General features: G+C 44.0%; 1 protein-coding gene across 3 annotated transcripts in view; it reads left to right on the forward strand.

The window, feature by feature from the left end:
- Window positions 1–23,982, forward strand: part of LOC135918570 (neurobeachin-like protein 1) — a 135,541-nt gene that overhangs the window by 85,413 nt on the left and 26,146 nt on the right. For all 3 annotated transcript variants that reach the window (XM_065452182.2, XM_065452183.2, XM_065452184.2), the window contains 11 exons: window positions 1,177–1,326; window positions 2,688–2,845; window positions 6,222–6,346; window positions 8,547–8,670; window positions 10,970–11,121; window positions 13,281–13,414; window positions 14,257–14,463; window positions 18,322–18,446; window positions 18,966–19,106; window positions 21,364–21,494; window positions 22,892–23,001. In XM_065452182.2, coding sequence (XP_065308254.2) covers window positions 1,177–1,326; window positions 2,688–2,845; window positions 6,222–6,346; window positions 8,547–8,670; window positions 10,970–11,121; window positions 13,281–13,414; window positions 14,257–14,463; window positions 18,322–18,446; window positions 18,966–19,106; window positions 21,364–21,494; window positions 22,892–23,001 — 1,557 coding nt within the window. The remainder of the gene's footprint in view (window positions 1–1,176; window positions 1,327–2,687; window positions 2,846–6,221; window positions 6,347–8,546; window positions 8,671–10,969; window positions 11,122–13,280; window positions 13,415–14,256; window positions 14,464–18,321; window positions 18,447–18,965; window positions 19,107–21,363; window positions 21,495–22,891; window positions 23,002–23,982) is intronic.

Here is a 23,982-nt window from a genome sequence, read left to right on the forward strand (position 1 = left end):
GCCGTGCACAACGTTGCCAGTGAAAATAAAGCTCAACGAAGTGCTTCTAACCGATAAGGTGATAGTCATGAACATGCTTGCATTGGATAGCAACAATGACGGCTACGATGGCAGCACTGACACGGTAGGGCAGACTGCTTCAGCATTCTCCCTACAGAAGGTCCTAAAGATGATTTAGTCCCTCATGGGCTTGTTTTCACAAGAAGTGCCTTCCGTTTCACCACGTGGAGCACCTGGATGCCTTGGAGAAGGATGTCGGCAAGATTCACGTAAATCAAGCGAAGCTGACGGACATGCGGTTTTCTCGTGCAAGCCAGTGGGAAGTACGTGGCCAGATGCTTGTGGCGACCTATTCCCAATGTTTCTTCTAGATTCCTCAAGCCGATATGCTGCCTCAGCAACCTTCCTGCATTTTTTAAAAGGCGCCTTTTTGGGCCATTAAAGTGATGCCTCGGTGGAGCTCATATGTCACTTGCCGCCTGTGACCCCTGTTTGCAGTTGTTATAGCAGTGCCATTCTTGAACACCAGCGGCTGTAGCTTGTTAACAACATGCGATTGCAGTGCGCAGGAAGCAGAATTAAGCAGTTAAACAAGTCGACACAATCAGAAGCTGGATGGATGAAGGTGGTGGGGAGAACTGGCCTCCCTGCCATTATAGTTTTTTTCAGAACAGCTATGACATCCCCCATTTTGATTTCTTTTTTTCATGCAACCCGGTTATAACAGTTATCGGTTATAACAGTGAAATTTTCGTGGCACTTGAATATTGTTATAAGTTAGTTCAACTGTAGTTGGTGTTGGCCTTGCTAAATTGGCACCTCTGTGCAGTTATCGTAGAGAGGCTTTAAAAAGCTGGCATTGCTGCTGTTCATTATTTTTTCTTATAATCATTATTGGTGGCCATATTTGTGGCATACTTTCTTAGTCCTGTAAGAGTAATTTATGCAATAAAACAATGTTTAGCTCACTTAAAGGAAAAACTTCTTTTTTGAGAAATGTCCATAATGGCATTTTTGCTGCTTTGCTATCATGATGGAACCTCCAAATTTAACTTTGTTTCTTATGATTATCTGGGACCATATGTAAGTGTTTATGCATTTTTGTCCTTTTCTAGTAATGATGCCTTGCCATGGTAAGTGCTTTGTCTGACATGTATCTCTTTGTATTGTGCACAGGTAAGACCAGTGCAAGAGCAATACAGCTCAATGCTTATTAGAGAGCAACATGAAGCCATGAATGGCTTCTGGAATCAGTGCTATGAAGGCATCATGGTTGCCATGCATCGGCGAAGCAGAGGGGTTGGTGAGAGCAAGCTTCGATTTCAAGTGAGTTGGGTGTTTGGAAATGCGCTGCCATTGCCAACCTACACATGTTTAAAGGTCCACTATGCCCAGTTAAAGAGGCCTTTAGAAGGCATTTTGTCTTGAGCATGACACAGCTAGTTCAACATGGTGCATGAACATTTAAAACTTTCGAATAACAAATCGAATAGCGCCCTATTTGACTGAAGTCTTCGAACCAAATAGTTCTTGTTTATAAGTTTGAATAGCTTTTAAGCATTTCAAAATATCAATGGTGTACAATCAATCATAAAATTGAAGCAAAAGTATAATAAATTTCCTCCTCACAGGCATAGTATAAGTATAAAACATGAGAATGTAAGTGATGGAGCAGGCTATGTCGTTCAGGGAGCCATACTTTATCAGCTATACAGTATTGGATTCGGGGATCGTGGTCTCTGAGTCTGGCATCACACTGAGGGTCAGTCTCTAGCCTGCGCCACCAGTGCATCTTGAAACGGGTAGCTTGTGCTACTGGGGCCCCACATGGAGGCTAAGTGGGCCCATGTCGTTGCCACATCTTGGGTTTTTTAGTATGGCAACAGCAACACCGACGTCGACACGAGTGAGGCAATACAAGCTTCACTTGAAAACACTCCGTCTTCTCTATATCACTAGCTTAGGAAATGGGTAACATTCCAATCAGTCCAGTGGTTCATGTCGGCACAGCACACCACCTCCGAGAAGGTGAAGGTTGACATAAAGCACACGCGCTGCCCCCAAGCTAAACCTGGAAAAGGGGAAGCAAGCATACCAGACCTAATGTTTCACCAATGACTGTAGAGAGGTCAGTGGCCCAATTCAATTCAATTCAATTCAAGTGCGCCAGAAGGTAAAGCTTCTGCAGGTCCTGGTGTCTTTCACTGCAGTTCTGGGAAAACCTCCATTGTCTCAATCTCACGCTGACTTCTAATTTGCGTCACTGTCAGTATCTCACTGTCCATGTTGACTCGGTGGAATGTTGTTTAATGTTGGTACCACAATGACCCTGGACTCTGCTCCTCAGCAAATACGCCAAACAAGCAATCATTCCCATTCTCCGAAGAGTCCTGTGTGTGCAAACTGCTTATTTGTTCCTAATGGTCTAGTTGTGCTTTTCATATACAATGCCTCATAACGTGCAATGTAATGAAAAAAACTTTCTAATGTTATGAATATTAGCATGTGAACATCGTCTTTTATTAATTGTGAAAATGGCTGTTTATTATTCAAAAACTATTTGATTTGATTTGCTTCTGTCCACATTTGATTTGTATTTGATTTGGTCTAAAAGATTACTATTTGTGCTCCCCTATTATGTTGTATAAAGCACACTTTATCATTGCATATGCTTATGCTTTGAACAGTCACAGATCCTGAGTGCATTTCAAGCCCGGCTGGTGGAAGAGCAGCAGCGGATACTTGCAATGCAAACAAACCTCCGAAATCAACACTTGTTCATCTGCCGACGATGGAAAGCCACCAAGCTTTTTCTCACTGGACCCTGTGGTCCCTGGGCATCAAGGTTAGTATTGTGTATCTTATATATTGTCACGTGGTAGTGACGGTGAAGAAAGAACACAGTAGCAGTACTGTGAAAAACAAAACTAGCTTTTATTGGGCGAACCTGTGCCCACAAAATAGGATACACTTAAAGCACAACGATAGCGGCGAACACAGTCGGCGATCGTCGAAAATCTGATCAGCGGGTCAAGCGCGTCGGCTTTTATACAGCAATCGTCGAATGTTCCAGATTAAACGTTGGGACCCGCATGCCTTCTAAAATGTTCTACACCATTCGTGTCAAGCGATGAAATCAGATAACACAACGTTCGGCGATAACAGACAGCGGATAGAAGCATCGATAACTTTCCAGAAACTTCGGATACATGCAGGCGCGTCCCGCGCTGTGCGATAACATTTGTTCGGCGGCAAAACTTGTCGCCCGATAAAGACAAGTACACGTGTCAATACCCCCCTCTTAAAAAGCATCGACCCGATGCTGAAAACAAATGAAGGTAATAAACAAAAGCACTCGTAGCAAAGAAAAGAACAAAAATGGCGAAGTTCGTCAGCGTCCGTAAAAGGGTTTAAGGCGCACCACGTGGACCACTTCAGATCGTGCGCGGCGCCGCTGTGAGTGCGAAATGCCATCTGGCACGACCTCATAGTCTAGTGCGCCAATACGTCGGATGACCTTGTAGGGTCCGAAATAGCGTCGCAGCAGCTTCTCACTGAGTCCTCGCCGGCGTATCGGGGTCCATACCCAAACACGGTCGCCGGGCTGGTACTCGACGAAGCGTCGTCGGAGGTTGTAATGTCGGCTGTCGGTACGCTGCTGGGTCTTGATCCGTAGGCGGGCGAGCTGTCGGGCTTCTTCGGCGCGCTGGAGATAGGTAGCGACGTCAAGGTTCTCCTCGTCAGTGACGTGCGGCAGCATGGCGTCGAGCGTCGTCGTCGGGTTCCTGCCGTAAACCAGCTTAAACGGCGTGATCTGTGTTGTTTCTTGCACCGCCGTGTTGTACGCAAAGGTTACGTACGGCAGGACCGCGTCCCACGTCTTGTGTTCGACGTCGACGTACATCGCTAGCATGTCGGCGAGGGTCTTATTCAGCCGCTCCGTAAGGCCATTCGTCTGCGGGTGGTAGGCCGTGGTCCTCCTGTGCCTTGTCTGACTGTATTTCAGAATGGCTTGGGTGAGCTCCGCTGTAAAGGCCGTTCCTCTGTTGGTGATGAGGACTTCTGGGGCGCCATGTCGAAGCAGGATGTTTTCGACAAAAAATTTCGCCACTTCGGCTGCGCTACCTTTCGGCAGTGCTTTAGTTTCAGCGAAGCGGGTGAGGTAGTCTGTCGCCACGACGATCCACTTATTTCCGGTTGTTGACGTCGGAAAGGGTCCCAGCAAGTCCATCCCGATCTGCTGGAATGGTCGGCAAGGAGGCTCGATTGGCTGTAGTAATCCGGCTGGCCTTGTCGGCGGTGTCTTACGTCGCTGACAGTCTCGGCATGTTCTGACATAATAGGCGACGTCGGCGGTCAGGCGCGGCCAATAATACTTTTGTTGTATCCTCGAGAGTGTCCGGGAAAAACCGAGGTGTCCAGCGGTCGGATCGTCATGTAGGGCGTGCAATACTTCTGGACGAAGTCCTGACGGGACAACAAGAAGGTAGTTGGCGCGGACTGGTGAAAAGTTCTTCTTCACGAGGAGATTGTTTTGAAGCGTGAAGGAAGATAGTCCGCGCTTAAATGCCCTGGGGACAACGTCGGTGTGCCCTTCCAAATATTCCACCAGGCCTTTTAGCTCCGGGTCTGGATCGAAAATCTGATCAGCGGGTCAAGCGCGTCGGCTTTTATACAGCAATCGTCGAATGTTCCAGATTAAACGTTGGGACCCGCATGCCTTCTAAAATGTTCTACACCATTCGTGTCAAGCGATGAAATCAGATAACACAACGTTCGGCGATAACAGACAGCGGATAGAAGCATCGATAACTTTCCAGAAACTTCGGATACATGCAGGCGCGTCCCACGCTGTGCGATAACATTTGTTCGGCGGCAAAACTTGTCGCCCGATAAAGACAAGTACACGTGTCAATATGTATGCAGGTAGACTAGTTATGTAGGCTCAAGAGACCTCATTTTGTTTCTTGCTGTTAGATTTGCAGAATATCTTAAGGGAAAAGTGCAAAACTAGTGCAAAAGAAGCATGGTAACACAAATATTGGGTATTAAGACGATTTGTCAAGAAGTTGTGTGGTATTCATCAAATGCTTATCAAAGCTTTAAGTGACACATCTCATGTTATTTTTGATAAGTTTTAGATATTGCTGACCGTGTCCTTTTACAACTGATCTTACAGTCAACATCCGATTTTTTGGACTCCCTAGGGGCTGCAAAATTGTATGAAAAATCGGGCAGTCCGAAAAAAAATGAATGTTTGCCTTTTACTGCCCCCAAGCACTCAACTCGCCACGGGCACTTCCGAAGTAGCTCTGAAGGCCTGCCAGTTCATTTATTATGGTCGTACTGTGATAGGAGACGGCGTGTGCATGAGCATATAATTAAGGAATACTGTACATACCATGTCCACTGACAACTGCCCCTTCCCACTCTTAATATGCTTCACCGCAATACTTTGCGTATGCTTCACCGCGTAATACTACTGTATTGAGGCGAAGCCGTCTTTCTGGAACCGCTAGTATGCATCACATTGTGCTTTCCGAGCATCGAAGCCGGACCGAATAGTCACGTTCCAAGAAATCGTCCTCCACTACCACTGAGAGCAGTTGCGCTACCCCCAGCACACAAAACACTGAATAAATCTCAATCCACCGCTTGGCAACTACTTCAGATGCGAACTTTCCCAATCCTCGTGCCATACAACCGCATTTACCTGGATGCATACTCCCCACTCTGCAAAGCGTGTGAGGTCTGCGCTGACCTCGATCACATTATCTGGGCATGCTCCAAAGTCTCGCCCACCAACACCCACCGTACTAACACTACACGCATCATAACTACAGCCGAGCAGTGGGAGACCTTGCTGCTCAGTTTGGACCCAAAAGAGCAGCTCTGGGCTGTCCGGATAGTCGAAGACACCGCCAGACTGCAAGGACTGGCCACTGTCTGAGGAAATAAGGGGGACTGGGGGTTAGTCTCCCAAACCCCGCCACCCCTACACCCCATCAAGGACACAATAAAGTTTTATCTCTCGAAGCCATTGGCAAGGATTACAAAGGTGGAGTTGGCGCAGTTGCTAATAGCAGCGAATTGTTTAATGAAAAACGCAGCACCGAACAGCAAGTAGTAGCAGATGCTCGCATGTTTATAGCAGCATATAAATGCAGCCTTTTTTTTCTGCTGTTTTACACTTTACTGTTTGTTGTCTTGTCCATTGGCAGTGTCACCAAGCCACTTTACTGGAAGCTGTCCCAGCAGGAGAACTTTGCCAGGATGCGACTGAAATTGACCCTTAACCATAATTTCGACAGCCACTACCAGGCTAGCTGTCTACGAGACAACCAAGGTGTGGACATTTGCTGTGGTTATTTGTGTCTTTATTAGTGAAAACTTTCAGGGGGTTTTATTTGTTAGAGCCTTAGAGCCTCTTGCCTTCAGCTTGAACATTCATTGGCTTTCTGTGGATGAGGCTCTCTCCATGTGCCCAAACTGTCTGAGTGTTCATCCTTAGACCTTCCCTGTGATGTTCAGGACCTTGACTTATTCCTCTGATGCATAGTTGCTTTGAACTTTCATGCCAACTCATCATCCTCGCTGTAGCTATTTAGAGCTTTATGGCATTGACACATTAGTGGGAATTATTTTTGTCACCTACAGCATTGTTGATGGTGCCACTGTCTTGTACAGCTACTCTTCCAGCTTTTCTAGTACAGTGGAACACCTACCCTGCATCCCCTGATATTGTGACATCTCTGGTTTTATGACAGATTAATGCAGTCCCAGCGAACTCGCCATAGAGACAGTGCATTAAAAACCTTGATTATACAATGTGTGTTTATGCATGTTTCGTCTCAAAAGACGAGAGAGCAAAGGATAAAACTTTATTTTGATGGGGCACACCACAGCAATCAACCCTTCTCAAAAAATGACTTGTATGTAAGTATGAACCCACTGGCGGACACACCAGAAGCACCTCCAGCCTCCGGCAGCTCCCTTGCTGCGCTGTCCCCTCCGTAAGGAGAGGGAGAGAACCCTTCTACATGCGGAAAGCTCCGACCGGTTTCCTGGCTCACTCCTTGCCTTTTAAAGAGGTTGTTTAAAGGCTATTTCAGCCGTTTTTATGGTTGGTTGGTGGTTGATGTAGGTGGTTAGACTTGTGAGAGGGAAGGTGAGGAAATGCGCTGAGGAAAGGGCACATGCTCTTGGGCTAACAAATTGCGAGAAGGAGGAGGAGTGTGTGTGTGTTTGGGGGGAATAAGAAGGAGGGGAGGCTGTCACTCGGTCGTCGCAGTAAGGCGAGGGAAGGTGCCAAAAAGAAGGGCACATGCTCTTGGGCAACCGAGTTGTGGGAATCTGCAGGAAGGAGGGGGAACTGTCGGTCGTTCACTTGTTTGTTAGTTTGTTCAGGCTATTCATTTAAATTCAGTCGTTGTCGATGGTTTCTGCATAATTTCTTTTTTCCTTATCTTGTGTATGCTCATTTGTGTCTCATCATTTGTGACTATTCCCCCTTTTCGCCTTGCTTAACAGCTGCCCATCTTTGCCCCTTCATTGCCATCTCCCTGCACTTTCTCTTTCTCAACCTTTTCGCAGTGCCTGCTCTCATCACGGGACATGTCCACATACAAAGCGAACAGCGCTTTTGACACTGTGCCAAGATCGCTTATCTTCACTGTGCCAGAGCACTGTCGGCCATATACATTGACACATCTCTCGAAAGTGAAATTAGCACCTAAAGCTTGAAAACATATGCGAAGGTCAAACCGATCAGCTACCAGAAGGCACGCAGATCATATTGGATACATATGTTCATGCACGCAGTTCCTGCAGAGCATTAGCCTATATTTAAAATCAAAGCTCCTTATAACTCTGTCACACAATACTGTGTGTTATAAAAATAATGCTTGTTGGTTGGATTATACAAAGCTTTCGAGTGGTCCCGAAAAATTATTATGATTAGGGTTCCACTGTACTGCTTACAGCAAAGACAACTTCGCAGTGTCCTTGAAGTCATTCTGTTCTGCCTAAATTCTGCTAAATCTACCCACACTTGTCAATTGTTTTTATAAAGCAAGAAATAAAGCAACCTTTTTTGTAATTGTGTGACTTTTACGTGATGATTAGCTGGTTCGTCATAATTCTGTTGTCATTCAGTTTGCACGAATGTATAGAGCCCATTAATAAATGGCAAGTTCATGTCCTGCAGTGTTTCATTACTCTTAAACTTGCAGCCAAAAGACTTGGCACAATGGCTTATTGTGCAGCTAGTAGCATTTCCTGGAACAAACTTTTTCTATATAGCCCTTGAAATTGCTAGTTGCCCACTTTGCAGCACTGTGTTATTGTTTCCCACAGAATTTATGGTTTCAGAGATCACCACCTTGTCTTGAGCAGTGCTCGTATGCTGGAAAGCCATTTGAACATTATTCAACAAGAATAGTTGCGCAATTATGGGATGTTCTTGTTAGGCAAAACAATGCAGAGCTTGTTTACAGAAATGTTGAACAAAGCAGTGCATAGATTAATATTTGTCATGCTGTTGGCAGGTATCCTGGCAAATCAAAACACAAGCTGGCTTCCACCAATCACGGCTGAAGCCAGAGCCATGCAGCAAAAGGAAGACATTGTTGCTGAAGAAGACATCCAAGCTCTGCAAGGACAAGTGCAGGAGTGAGTTGATAAGTCTTTTTCTGCCATACTGAGATCCTGGGTTTCTTTTCTTTTTGTTTTCCTATGGCCAGATACTCCTTGCTTATAATGGGACTGAGAGCTTACCAGATTGATTCTGATAATGATGAGATCATTTAAAAGGCCACCTCCTTAATGGTTTCCATTCCTCATGAATTTGGTGACTGAACAAAACATTTGGTTTTCAATCTGCATGACTGCACTGTACGAGACTGAATGAAACAGTGCTTTGGATTGTAGCTTGTGTCACCCTTTATGGTGGCTCAGTGGTCACAGCATTCTCCTGTGGAATGTGACGTTGTGGGCTCTATTCCAGGATGCAGCGGTTGCATTTCAATAGGGTTGGAATACAAAATTTCTCTTTGTATCGTACCTTGGTCGCTCGTTAAGAAAGCTCAGGCAGTAAAAATTCTGCACTTTACTAAGACATCTCTGATAACATGTCTGCTGCTTTGGGATTTTAAACCTTGCAAACGAACTCTCATCAGGTGAATTAGATTTCACTTTTTGTTTGAGCTCCTTCCATTTTGTACATTGTACAGAAATGGAAATAAATAATCTATGATTTGTCATTTGAAGATATTGATCAGTCAGGCTTTTGTCGTTAATCACGTGTGTCTGCCACGCCACCGAACATTTTTTTTTCACACTGAACGGTTGCCTGTCAGAATACATGAGTTTTTTTTTCTATTGCACATAATCTCTCAAATGGGCTTTCTGTTTGAAGTCGCATGTTAACATGCAGTGCTGCTTTCAAAATCTGCCTTTCTATCTGGGTAGCATCTCATCAGCTGTTTGACACTTGTGACTGCCAGTGAATGTCTTTAGGTATTTATATTATGGCTTGATCATGATATTTATGTGAGGAAATTTAGTCAGCAATATCTTCACCTTTTTGGGAAAGGGTTGGCATAGTTGAATTGGTTTTAGGAGTGACTGTAAGCATTACTTATGTGTTATGGGGCTAAGTGCTGCACTCTTATCCACCAACAAGTTTGCCAAAGGTTAGGGACAGAATTGATAGTTGTTACTTTCTTATAACAATCATCTTTGGTTGGTTAGTGGCATTGACCTACCGTATTTACTTGATTCTAATGTGCCCTCGATTGTAACGTGCACCAGTTTACAAAAAAAAAAAAAACTGCCCTCGATTGTAACGTACACCCGTTTGCCGTGACCTAAAAAACAAGAAGTCCTTTACAGTACCGCGCACCTCATTCTTTCATACAGAAATACGACTTTCTCTCATTTGGAAAAAAACAAGATTTACTCCCAATGCACTAAAGTTGCGATAAATAAAAAAAGTCGCAGTTTCGCCCAAAAAGCGAAGCATCGATTACAATCGCAAATTAGTAGAAAGTAAGGATAGTAGCTTTATTGGCCATATAAACTTTTTAAACATTTGCTTACTAACTAAATTAACAAGCATGGTGTCATGCATGCACAAGCAAACATGAACACGTCTCACTCAATGACCACGGAAACTTTTTAAACGCCAGGGTGAGGAAGTGCGGTAGCAGGAGCGAGGGAATTTACCTTTTTGCGGCCCCCTTGCTTCGACGCGAACGAAGCGATAAGGACACAGCGTGGTGCAGCTAGATGCGTAGACTCTTGTTTCCGTCACACATTGCTTTCAAGATAGGGGCTGCGCGGCCATGATGTACGTAGCAGCCGCCGGTGTAGAACACCTCTCCTGCGTGCGCCAGTCCTGCAAGCATGTTTCGGGAACTCAGAACGCCTGTGATGCAGCCCGATTTCCATCCATCTCTGCACACATGATCGTCTTCTTTTTAATTGTGGCATCGAGATGAACTCGGCATGTCTTTGCAATCGGCACTTCCATGCTGATAGAGCAAATGCAGAAAACGAGAAGACAGATGGTGCACTAACCTAAGCCAAAGGATGCATTGCCTGGAGAAAGCTACGGCAGCTAGGCTTGAAGCGCATACGAGGCATCCATTTTGAAATGCCGATGCCGATATGGTAACGCAGATTTAGGGTCTTACTCGATTCTAACGCACACACAATTTTTGGACCCATTTTATTGGGGAAAAAATGCACGTTATATTCGAGTAAATACGGTAATGGTAGTCATTATATAATAAGTTAATAACGAGACATTTTGTGAGATGAGCTATTACTTATCGCTATTGTGAATTACCCATTGCCTATATGGCCACCCCTTATTTAATGGAGAGTGCTTTGTTGAAGGAAAAAACCAGTCATAAAAGACAAGAATAGAGGCTCACACCACAACGACTGGTGCTTTGTCTTATTTCAGTTTGGAAAATCCTGATGGCATCATTGATAAGAAGAAGCCCGTGATAGAGGAAGACTGTGAACTTGTGACACTTATGAAAGTTGTGAAAGGCCGGTTTGAGGTCACTGCAACTCAGATTTACTTCATTGACCTCTCACCAGTGAGGGAAGAAGGCAAGTGTGACAATTTTCAGCAAATTTAATTATTGTTGAACTCTGTGTAGTCACTAGACATACTTGCATGAAAGGCATATTGTGATCACAGGGCTGTTTGTACCTAAAAAATGGCTAGTGCCACTGCTTGAAAACATTTCATAATGATACATAAAACCTGTAAGTGGCCTCTGGGATTGCTAAAATGCTTTATTCTGATGGCATATTTGACTAGTCATTTCGTAGCTTTCTGACAGTGCTACTAATCTAGTGCTATTCAGCTTTAAGGCTGTGTTATTAGATTAGGAAGTGAAATAATGTTAATAGGGCTTCATTATCATCATTTGAGCCAATTTATGCTTACAGTTAAGTGTAGTTGCTGTCTTACATTCATTAATTCTTTTCATTTCATTTCATTGCTCTTAATGTCAAAATGTCATTACAGAGCAGAAGGCACAATGGCTGTCAGAAAGTGAAAAACTGAAGGGTACCAAGGAAAACAGAAACATCAACATAGATCGAGAAAGAACTAAAATAGTGCAAATTTATCTCAAAAGGAATTTTACCAATGTCATCTTGAAGGAGGTCTCTTTGCCCATGCGATGGATTGGGAAATGTGGTTCGAATCTTCAACAGATCTTCACAAGGTGTAGTTAAGGCAGTAATTTGTGTTACAGATAAAGAACATGCATATGCACCCCAAAATCTGAATAGGGTATGCTTTCTCAAGAGTCATCATATAAGATCTGTTAAACCAATTATGTGGCACAATGTTGAGTAATGAGCTACCAGGAAAAAGCTAACACGGTTGTCCTCTTGTGGAGCATGCTGGATATGCAGGCTAAGACTTCTATGCCATGTTCTTTTCTCCAATGTGATAGCCCTAAAGAGGGAAATTCTTCATATAATTGAAAAATAGAGCAAGGCTCAATTGTTAGGCTAAGTTCACTTTGTTTGCCTTGCTTCGTTTGTAGTGTTTGTCATCTCTCAAACAGAAGTGCCAGACATCCTAGCTTTGTAAACCATTTCTATTGCTTCTTGCTTCTTAGCTGACCCATACTGGGTCTCACTAATCGCTCCAATGCACTGTAGGTTTAAATAAAAGCTTGCATAATATTCTGTTGCACAGCTCTGTGGAGAGAGGGCCATTTGAAATAGCATAAAATTGGGTGAGGTAATGCTCTTTCATGATTGCATGCACTGCAATATGGTTACAATAATACAGACGAGGTAAGTGCTGATAGCCTTCGTCAGAACAGTAGAATCAACTTCTTCAGAAATTTTCCTGTTTAAATGCTTTGAGGTCATTGTTATTTTGCACTACCCACAGTCGTGAAATAATGTCTGCATACGTCGATTTTGTATTGCGAGGGAACTACTACTTCCTATTCCACTTTTGAGCCTTTCAGTGCATACTGTGTGGGGTCTTAAACGTGCTCTTGGGATAAAGAAACGAAAACGCAGTAATGCAGACAGTCACAAGGACATATATTGTACCTTTTATACACCAATGTAGCCAGTCAAATTGTTACCCATGGAACATGCCAATGGGCACACAACAAATCGAAGAACTCTGACTCACCGTGACCGAATAGCAAGCGAATATGTTCCCTCCCATGCTGGACACCAATGCCTAATTGTTCACGTGTACGGTCAAGCGAATGGCGGCACATTCGAACGATTATGTTTGTCTGTCCCAGTGCCTCTCTCTGAAGCCTTTCTCAGGATGGTCCTGCTAAGCGTGTCAGTGAATGTTCACAATGCCCGAATGGCTTGCTGACCCCAAGCCAATGAGCTGTACCTACTCCCTTTTGCCCTGATGTTAGGTGGCATTAGCAGTGCAACACTCGTGCCATCTCTCATGCTAATTTGCAACCATACCACCCGCCGCAGGCACTTAGCTACGCAGAGAAGCCAGATTACAGGAGACACTATCCATGCAGGAAAAACAACAGCAGGGGATGCATGAGAGTTGAGCATCCCCGCAGCTGCTAGGAAACAATCCTCACCAAGTATTGGAGTAAAAAAACAGGCAGGACTGCACATGACTCTTGAATAAAGATTTCGCTTTGGAACTTTGCCAGCTATACCAACTGCTTGCCTGTTTGGCTCTAGGAATCAACCCTCTTCCAGAGGGAACATGTTGCTTAGCTGAAGTGCCAAAAACAATTCATTTTCAGGTGAAAGGCACGACTTCACATATCCCTTGCACATGCTGCGGGAGGTACACCTGCGACGTTACAATCTGCGTCGCTCAGCCCTGGAGTTCTTCCTTGTTGACCAGACCAACTTCTTCCTGAACTTCACAACAAAGGTTAGTGGCATGTTCAGCTACATTGTGATACGTCTGGTACTTTAATGTCTTGAACTCATTACACATCAACAATGACTGCTATGGTACTGACATGATAAGTACCATGGATATGCGATTTGTGGTGAAGCTTTTTAAGTATTTTTTCTCTCCACGACAAATGGCATTCTGTGGCAAGTTATTTCATAAAAAGGTGTCAAAAAGAGCAAACAGGAGCACAATGACGAAACTATTAGTTTGTTCTCTTTTGCATTGCATGCGTCTCATCCTTCCATTGAAAGCAAACAGAAGTGAGTAGGGGTCCAGTGACTGGAATTAACACTGTAGCTTCCATTGTGTTTGTATATAAATGACTTATTTAGTACAACTAAAGAATTCCAGAGGGCTTCATTTTACTGCCATTTTTTTATCAAATTGTTGAAAGAAAGCCAATACGAACCTCTACTTTAAAGCATAGATCCTTTATATGTTTAATCTTTAAGAGTTTGTGCTGCTAAGCACGAGGTTGTGGAATCAAATCCCAGCCACAGCAGCAGCATTTTGATGGGAGCGAAATGCAAAAACACCTGTGGCACTTGGATTTAGGTGCATGTTAAAGAACTCAGGTGTCCAAAATAATCCGAAGTCCCCCACTACGGCGTGCCTCATAATCAGATCGTGGTTTTGGCATGTAAAACACCCATAATTTACCTTAATTTATTTATTCCATCTTTAACAGTTAGGTTTCACAAGCATGAGACATAAACCATGTGGATTTCATAGGATGCATAAATAGAATACCAAATTTTGAAACTTCTGCTAACTGATCAGCAACTTTCTTTTGTTCCTTGTTTATGACTGTGCAGACTCGAAACAAGATATTTGGCCGGGTGGTGGCCTTGCACCCACCCAACCTGCTCTACTCGTCTGGAACACGCTCACCGGCAGAGCTGCTCCGTGCATCCGGCCTCACCCAGCGCTGGGTGAACCGGGAGATCTCCAACTTTGAGTACCTCATGCACCTCAACACCATTGCAGGACGTACCTACAACGACCTCAGCCAGTACCCTGTTGTAAGTTGAGCAAGCAAACTTCACTGCATAGTGTCCCAGCAGTGTTCATTCATAGGAGCACTAATTGATACCCACTGTGTACTATACGGAATTTGTTTATGGTCCATATAACGGCCTTCAAAAGTCAGGCATAGATTTTTGTGCCTTCACCAATCCCTGTGTATATACACTGAAACGTTGGCAGCGTTACATGATGGCAGGTGTCGAAAATTGAAGCCTACAGGTAGTGTAGGCCATGGATTTTGGCATTGTAGACTAGTGACTTGTGCCAAAACCAGAGAAAAAAAAATTAAAGCAGAATTTCTTGAATATTATTATCTAATTAGGCAAATAGCCGGGCCTGCTGTTGACAGGTGTTTACCACACTCATTTACTGTAGACAACATGCTCTTTCTTTGACATACTGTACAGCATTAGTGTTGAGATTGACGTTGGCAAGCTGAACAGCTGTTCATTAAGTTTTAGTTTTCACCTCATCAAATAGCTGCAGAACAGTTCATCCAGGCACTATAACACTGTGATGCAGGTTCTTTTGTTTAAAGGTTCAGACGGTTCTTGGAGGCGGAGCCTCCGAGAACCCAGTTGAGGACAAAGCTGTTTGTTTCAAAAACATACACAAAATCTTTTAATAAAACTAGAAAGAGGATAAAAACATAAAATAAACACTCAAAGAGGCATCACGGCAAGAAACGCACTTAGGGCTAGGATGATGTTAACAGTATGCGAGTCCGGGCTGACCACGACTGCAAGGGCGCATAATAGTAGTCTCGACGTGGAGATTGCTCTCGTTCTGCCCACGGGCAAAGAAGCTCGCCGGCCTCGAGCAGCAGTTCACGATTGGGTAGAGTGGCGACGCACAGGAACGGGTTGGCAGGAGGCCCCGGTCGGGTGAAGTCCTGATGGCTTGGGTCTGGAACCCGACAGCCTGTCTTCAACTCCCGGTTAGGTGGCCGACTTTCTCCTGGCGTCCCTTCCTGGAACTCTCCCTGCATCTCCCCCTTCTGCCAGCGCACCTCGCTTTTTCTCCCGCTCTGGTCGATTCATAGTTTGCTCATTGGCTGCTTGAAGCTCCGTGGTCTCTTCTGATTGGATTGGCCTTTTCTCTTTTAGTTTCTTTTCTTGTGCCTCATGTTCACATGCCGGACGCTCTTGGGCGGTGTCGTTTTCCATCCAGCACGGAATTCACCTCGGCGCGCGCACTACTTGTCGTCTGCTTCTTGTCCTTTCCAACCACCGCACCGTGTCACGCACCTACACAACACAAGCACAAAGCATGCCTAATGAGGTTGTGCCCTTCCAGGCTTTGAGTATGGAGGCCTTGCGTTTAAAAAGGCACTGAAAAGAAAAATAATTTGAGAAAACTTTATACCTTACCAACATGTCAGCTGCTGCTGAAATGTCCGCCAATTGTAATTATTGACGTTACATAACGAAATCTGTGAAAACTTACAATATACGAGATGTTATCACAATTTTTCTGTGGCGCATCTATAGAAGAACATGCAAACGATGGCAACGCGCCCGACACATCGTTTGTCGTGCTGCAGTGAAAACTGCATCTCCTCCTTATCCAACCATGACTTTATCGGGCTGCCCGCGTGCGCTGATGTAGCCTAGCAGATTCCTCTCCTCAAATGCTGCTTTCTCCGTGGTTTTTTATCACCTGTCATTTTGAAACTGCAAGCATAGCAGCCATTTGCTATTTGAGAGCTTGTGATATATTGTACTACCAGCGGAACATGACTGTATTCTGTGCAAAAGAGTGATGCATCCTAGTTGGCCGGAAGTGCAAACTTCGATAACTTACTGCGGCATGCTGCTATTCTGTGAAGGTCTCGAACATCATAGTCTCAGGCATTACAACTGTGCATCAGCCGCAGAAGAACCGTAAAATTACGTTTCTATGCCGCTTCGGATGAAAAAAGTGTGATGTTTGATGGGTAGAACATGACCATGAAGTGTTATCAGCAATCGGCAACACGTAAACGAAGTGCCACCGAACTGTGATCTGCTACGGTGTAGTAACCGCCAATTTTTTGCAACAATCCGTGGAAGCAGCGGATGTTGCAGCATTCTTGAGTACTCGGGTTGTGTGAATATAGACAGTAATGACAGGAACGTTTGAGTGGCCATTGTTCCCATGGTGGAGAGACATACGTAGTCATTGCAAATAATTCAAATGGGCATAGTGCACGTGCGCCGGTGCCTGCCCTGCGCTGTGCTGTTTATGCTGTACGCCCTCTCCCTGGAGGCATGCCTTGAAAGCGAGTGGCCTTCTTTGTGGCTTCCAAGATCCACGTGTGGCATTTGCTCACTCGCTCATTTCAGCTATTATCATCACGGTTGGACTGGAGCAGGCCGTGCACTGCCATGCACCCAGTTTGGTCACACTTCCATGCTTTAACCCTTTCGCTGTCGGACCTTTCTGACCGTGACGCAACCCCAGTGTCGGCTTGGTTTCAGGGAACGAGCATAACAGGGAATGAACGTAGCAATTTATTTTTGATTATGATTGGTATGCAAATAACATAGTCAATGCAATATGCACATTTCAGTGTTCTGCAGCTGTTGTTAGTAAACATCATCATCAGCCTGACTATAAAATCCGTTCAACATCCGAATCTGACGATGCGGAACCCTCTTCCTCGCATGCGACTGTCCGAGTCCGAATCCGAGCTCGGCTCGTATTCTGAATCGGAATTGAGCCACTGCTCCAATGAGCAGACGAAGGTCCCGCGCGCTGAGCCATCCGAAAGTAACCACGCGCAGGGAGGATGCGCTTTCAGTCGCCCGCACAACGGAGAGCAATGGGACGTTGCGATCAAGAAGACAGAGGGAGATGGAAAAAGGCTAAACAAAGTTCGAAGGGCTTTACGTTTACTGCTGCAAGTCGGAAGCGAGGGTGCGGCGAGAGAGCGAAAGCAGCAACGAGTCACTCTTTTTGGAGAGGCAACGGCACGTGCGCCTGAACTTGACGCGCCGTAGCAGGCACACCAACAGAAGAAAAATAAAAACCTTCAAACCAGCGGAGATGGCAGAACAACCCTTGAACCCATAAGCACATGCGCGCGACGCATGATACAGAGAACACGGAGCCACCGCGCCACTCAGCAAAAAGAAAGTGGGGAGTGGCAATCACGCTGTACTCTTCAATACATGGAGTAACACAGGTCGTGGCGAGTGTACGAACTTGTAGAAAGAGTCAACAGATAGCGTGGCCAATGCAGGAGCGCCAGCTTTGCGCTCTGGCGCGAAATTTTGAATGCACGATAGAGAACGTACCGGTACGTCAGTGACACTGTGGGGGGGAGGCGCGATGACGTACTGGTACGTCCGTGACAGCGAAAGGGTTAATTGGTACTTTGCGTGCTTCCTCTCTATACCTTGACCGGGTTCAAATCATTCATCATAACAGTATGATGATTCAAAAATATTTGTTATATCTGGAAGCAGTTTTAATAGACAAGGTCAGAAAATCATAAATGCACTGTAATGTGGTCATTACAACCGATGGGACATTATATCTGGGATCGTGATAAATGGTTCATCTGTATCTGATTTTCCAGCTATGTGCCAATTATTCAACCTTTCTCAGGTACATAAATGGTAGCGATATTTTCTTTCTTTTCTCTCTGTCTATATTTTTTTTTGTAGACCAAAGCATTTTGTATTCGCACCATGCTTGCTGGCTACACTATCTATTAAATTTTTGAATTAATGACAAGCACTAAATGACATGTGCAGTCATGCCAGTAGCATAGCAAAACAAAAAAAACGGTGCTGAAGCCAGTTTTACTAATTAACTGTGTGTGGCAGGCATAACCTGGTGCTGCTGAACACCTCATTATTCTATTTCAGTTTCCCTGGGTACTGGCAGACTACACCTCTCCCAAGCTAGACTTCGACAGCCCTTCCATTTACCGAGACCTGTCACGTCCAATTGGCATCGTCAACCCAAAGAACATTGAGGTGGTCAAGGCCAAGTAAGTTAACAAATTAGCTAGGTTAGCCTTCAGCCTCTTACTTTTACTGTGACAGTTGTTAAGTGTTTGAAACTGTGTTTGCCAAATATAGTTAGGTTCTAAATGGGAACGCCAAAATTCATGACGGCGTTTTGTTCATTAATAGTTTAAAAATTAAAGCGAGAGTTCAGGAATATTTAGTTTTCCACATTGTTGTTCAAGGGGAGCATTGCGCAACCTATTGTGCTTCAATCTGCATGTAGGAGCCGCTCTTTTTTGATCTACCAGCCGTTTACATGGCGCATACATCTCCTGGCTTTCTCGTACTGTTCTGGTTCTTTCACAACAGAGGCTGTGTGCCGGCTTCCCCTTAAAGGTACTCGTAGCCAGGCAAAGGCTGTTTATTGTAGTTTTGAGAGAACATTTATTGTTTTAGTAGAAGAAGATGCACAATTTTTAGTGCAAAGTTACTCCTTGTTGTTGCTGTATTGAGCGTGTAGCCAGAAATAAAACTGGATGCTCGTGCTGCATCCTTTGCAGGTTTGACAGCTTTGTGGACATCACTGGCACAGTGGAGAAGTTCCATTACGGCACCCACTATTCCAACTCAGCAGGCGTCCTGCACTACCTAGTGCGCCTGGAGCCATTCACTTCCCTCCACATTGAGTTGCAGAGTGGCAGGTGAAGTCTCCACAGTTTATGCTGAGCTTATAGTTATTAGGGCCAATTCATAGGAAATTGTAAAAAAAAGAAAACAATTTTCTTTGTCGCATTATGTTCGACCTCGTTAATTATACAGGGAGCAATGTTGCAACACTTACACTGTAAGTAACAGTGTAACATTGTAAGTAGCACTGTAAACTTACAGGAACTAGAGAGCTTTAGCTTGTCTGCAAACTTTTTCCCTTTACGGATTACCAGATTACTGAAGTCGTGGATGGCAGTAATGTGCTGGAAACCGCAATGTGCTGGAAATGGTTTTGTTATGTGGATGTTCTTGTCAAAGGAAATCAAGAAAAACAGACTGAAAGTTAACAATCGCTTCACTGTGGACTCCTTATACCAGCAGCTGTGCAAAATATGCTTAGTTTGCCATTGACGCAAACTTTTTCAGTAACCCGGTATTACATAGACTGGCATACATTTACAGGGAGGCTAAAGTTCTTTACCCTTATGGGCAGTACCATGTGCTTAAAAAAGCCTAAATTTAAGATGAAGGCCTACTAATCACGCTGTCGTTTGATAGATAACCACATTGGGCATCACGTTAGAATTTTTTTTTTTTTGTAAATGAAGGGAGAATGTTGATGTTATACTGGGTTTAACACTTCTGTAGATCTGCCATGGTGGTGTAGTTGCTTTGGCATAGCGCTGCTAAGCTCAAATTCGCGAGATCAAATCTTGGCTGCAGCAACCACATTTCTATGGGGGGTGAAATGCAAAGACATCTGCGTACTGTGCATTGGGTGCATGTTACCAGGCAATCAAAATTAATCTGAAGCCCCCCACTACACCATGTCTCATAATCTATTGTGGTTCTGGCATGTAAAACCTCAGAAGTTAATACATACTTCTGCGGTGTTTCCTCTAAGAGTAGATGACTTCATACAGAAAGGACAAGGGTGTAAGAAAATGTGACAAAAGGAACCTGATAAGTGTTTGTTCATTTCAACAATTCAGAATGTTATACTATTAGTACAATAAAAAAACAAGCAAGGACAAACTACATATGTAGAAAGGGTCTACTACCGCCCTCAAACAAGTACAGTTGTTTTAGTCCTTTCTGTGCCTTTTTACACAGCATAGGTTCAGAGCTTACCCCAAATTAACCTCTCATCTACACTGTGAACTCCTCCTGTAATGATTGTATTTGACCAAAGCTTCTTGTTAGTGCAGAATTCAGTTTAAGTAACTAAGTCTAGCTAACACGTTACACTTAAAACCACCAACCAAGGCAATGGTGTTGTGCAGTCCAGCCATAGCATTGACAGAAAAGTTTAAGATTCAGTCACTATAGCCATACTTTGTTATAGGAGTATCTGGTCTGATTTTGTGAACATATACCATTGTCATAGTTGTAATGGACAATGATCATCATAATGAGTAATTACGATAAGACGTCATTTCAAGTGGATCACGTTGTGTTACATGCCTGAAACACATTCATTTCAAGTGACCAACTTGGGATCCAAGCTCTAGGCATTAGGTAGCTGCACTATCACTATCCACACTATCTGCAGTTTTTCAGCTACCACTTACATCTTTGACCTCTAAATGTGTCAGCTTGAATTGGGAAAGATAACAATGTTCTGGATTATTGGCAAGCAGACCCTTTATTTGGTGGCAAAACAAACTAGACAATTTCATATATTAGTCTAGTTTGATTTCAGTTAGGTATAATAAGGTTAGTAAATTTCGAAAATTTAGATTCCTGTTTACCCTGATTGCAAACATTTACTTCGATTTTAGTTAGCTGAGACAATACATAGTAATTTTTTTCAAATGTAGTAGACATGGAGCAGCGTAATACGACAGGGACCAAGAATGAGAACACACATACACAGTGCTTTGTCTTCTCGTTCTTGGTCCCTGTTGTATTGTGCTGCTCCGTGTCTACTGTGAACCCAAACCAACTAGCCCGGCTACGTGCCCTAGCAAATTTCAAATGTAGTTATCACTGCACAATTTCGCAGTGCGTTCCAGTTTTGGACTATGCATTTTTCTTATGTTCCGCTGAATGCCTGTGCTGTTGTTTGCCTTTGTCATTCTCCTAGCCATATTGAAGGGTGCTTATGTAATCCCGAAATTAAATCTGTACTGAAGCCCTAGTAGCGACACATTTAGTTGTATACCATTTTTTTTAGTTTTAGTCATGAAACAGCATCAAGAACATCAAAAGATTGGTGATTATATGCTTTTCTTTAATTTTCTTGACCAGGTTTGATGTGGCAGACCGGCAATTCCACTCTGTGGAAGCCACATGGAAGATGCTCATGGAAAGTCCCAACGATGTTAAAGAGCTCATTCCAGAGTTCTTCTATCTACCAGAATTCTTAACAAACATGAATGGTATGTTCCCACACCTGTGCTTTATGCCTTGCAATGAAACCTTTTGTCTGAAGCCTCTTATGTGTCTTATAGATGCCTCAGAGATGTGTAATTATGCAAAATGTTGCTCACAATAGTAAGTTTATGTTTGCATTGGTTTGTGAGATTTTGTATAAATACTCATGTGTGTGACATGTCAAATCATGCAAAAGAACAATAAGAAAAGTAAAAGATGTGACTTTGTGCACCTAGATCTCTGAGGCAACAGCTGTTGTTCACTGAGTGTATGCTATATGGTGTCAAAATGTCACACTGTAGTAAACTCAACACCATGTGCAAGAAAGACGTGAACCTACTGTTGCAAGTCCTTTCACTCACAGTTTTTCATTGTCTTCGTGCTATGTGACAGCTGAGGCTTTCTTATAGAAGGTATTCCAGGATCCTGCTGTATTATTTGCAGAAGTCCTTTAGTTGAGTGAATTATTTTTCATGCTAGTTGTTGCCAGAATGGCGCCAGGAGCGCACACAGCTAGAGCAGTGCACTAGCCCCTGCTACAGAGCTGGTTATGGCAAGGCATGACGGTGCCACAAAACGCAAGAATGGGCGCCAAAGAGCTGCGCCGTAAAGAAAGGTGCATTATACCCATTGACATAGTAGTTCTGCGGAAACCCATAAGGTGGAGAGAAGTAATTAATAAAGGGAAAATCATACATCCACCCATTTGTAGCAATTGCTACAAAGGAAACCCATACGGGTTCCTCGAAAGAAAGGCCTCAGAGTTGAAGGTAGGTTTCCTTTGTAGCAATTGCTACGAATGGGTGGATGTCTGATTTTCCCTTTAATAATTATACCCATTGCGAGGAAACTTTAGCTTAGTTAAAACAAGGTTTGTAATACGTGGGAATCTATTGGAATTTCAAGGGGAATCACAATTGCTTCGTTATATCCATTAGTTCGTTATATCCTGTTTCGTTATAACGAGGTTTTACTGTATTGGTGCTGTCCAAGTGGGACATTATGTCTTTCAGTGACATGGTCAGCCAACTGCAGTTGGCTGAGTGTAGCTGTTGATGTTAGGTTGACTTCTTGTCAGCATTGGTGTCATGTTGACCTATATTGTGACGGCACTTAGACTGAATATTGTCGCAAACAGCTAGAATTTCTACAAAGCACTTTCTTGAATACCACCTCGTCAGCACTGCGGCAGCAATGAGTTCGCCCCCACATCGACTGTGCTGCAGGCTGCCTGTGCTATCCCATGTGCACATGTCGTTTGGCTCCACGAACCGCCAACGCCATACAAATTGTTTCCAGCGCTCACTGCTAGGGTACTGTGCGTGCGCATCTGGTCATGGAGAAGGCAGGTTGTTATTTACATTGCTTGAAAGTACATTGCTCCCTCTCCGTGTTTCCTCAGCATTCGATCTGGGGCGGCTACAGGGAACGAAGGAACAGGTGGATGATGTCAGGCTCCCTGCTTGGGCGACTTCTCCTGAGGACTTCATCTACAAGCACAGGAAAGCTTTGGTGAGTCTGTGATATGAATTTATTTCAAAGAATATTTTTCGCCTCATCTGTCACAGAAGGCAGGACCTATTTCAGAAATCTTGTTTATTATATTCTGAAGTTTGTTGCTGTCAACCCAGTAATCATGGCGTGGATTAGCTCCAGCACATGACACTCAATTAGTTACATGCTTCTTTAATATGACTAGCTTAGCATTCGGTTCCGAAGGATACCAAGAGTGCTGTGATGTGAAGGATATGTTTCTCTTGCTACCAAGCAGCTGAGCTTACTTTTTACTGATAACAGCATATACACTATTGCTTTCATCTCATGCTGCTAGTGGGTTTGCTTGAGGGTGACCTAATATAGCATGCTGCATGCAAGCATAGCAAACCCTGGCAAACCCTGGTTTCGTGCCAGGAATACTTTTGAGCTGTCATGTATGCTGTGGCATCATTCATGGTGATAGCTGCTATTGGCACGTTTTTTAATAAGTAGGTGGGCGGAGCACATTCACAGATGTATCAGGAATAAAGGAAGCAAGAAAAAGCACCATGTGAGTATGTGCAGCTGAGTGAAGATACTGGTTGTTATACATTCAGCATAGAGTGCAGTCAGTGTGCTTTAATTAAGGTAACGAGAGGGAAACAGGTGAAAGATATGAAGGAGCTAGAGGTTTTGCAGGGCTCCTTTTAAAGGTGATGGCATGTACACAGCCGAGTGCACTTCTCTAGAGCATTGCACTGAGTGTCCGCATGCTGGAAACTGTCTTACTGTCTTACATAGACAGTGTTTCAGTTTTCATATTGCTTGGAGCAGTTTTGATTGCAGCAAATGTTTGTGTACCATCATCGAAATCGCGCCATTTCAGTGCTGTAAGCAAATGTGTAAAATTACGGGCCAAGCCGTGCATCCATGGGACCATAGGTAGTTGAATGTAGCAGTGACAACTTGCACAACACTACAGTTGTAACCCTTATGCCGTCAGGCGCAACATGCAAA

The sequence above is a fragment of the Dermacentor albipictus genome, chromosome 1, assembly GCF_038994185.2.
Source record: "Dermacentor albipictus isolate Rhodes 1998 colony chromosome 1, USDA_Dalb.pri_finalv2, whole genome shotgun sequence".
Taxonomy (NCBI): Eukaryota; Metazoa; Arthropoda; class Arachnida; order Ixodida; family Ixodidae; genus Dermacentor; species Dermacentor albipictus.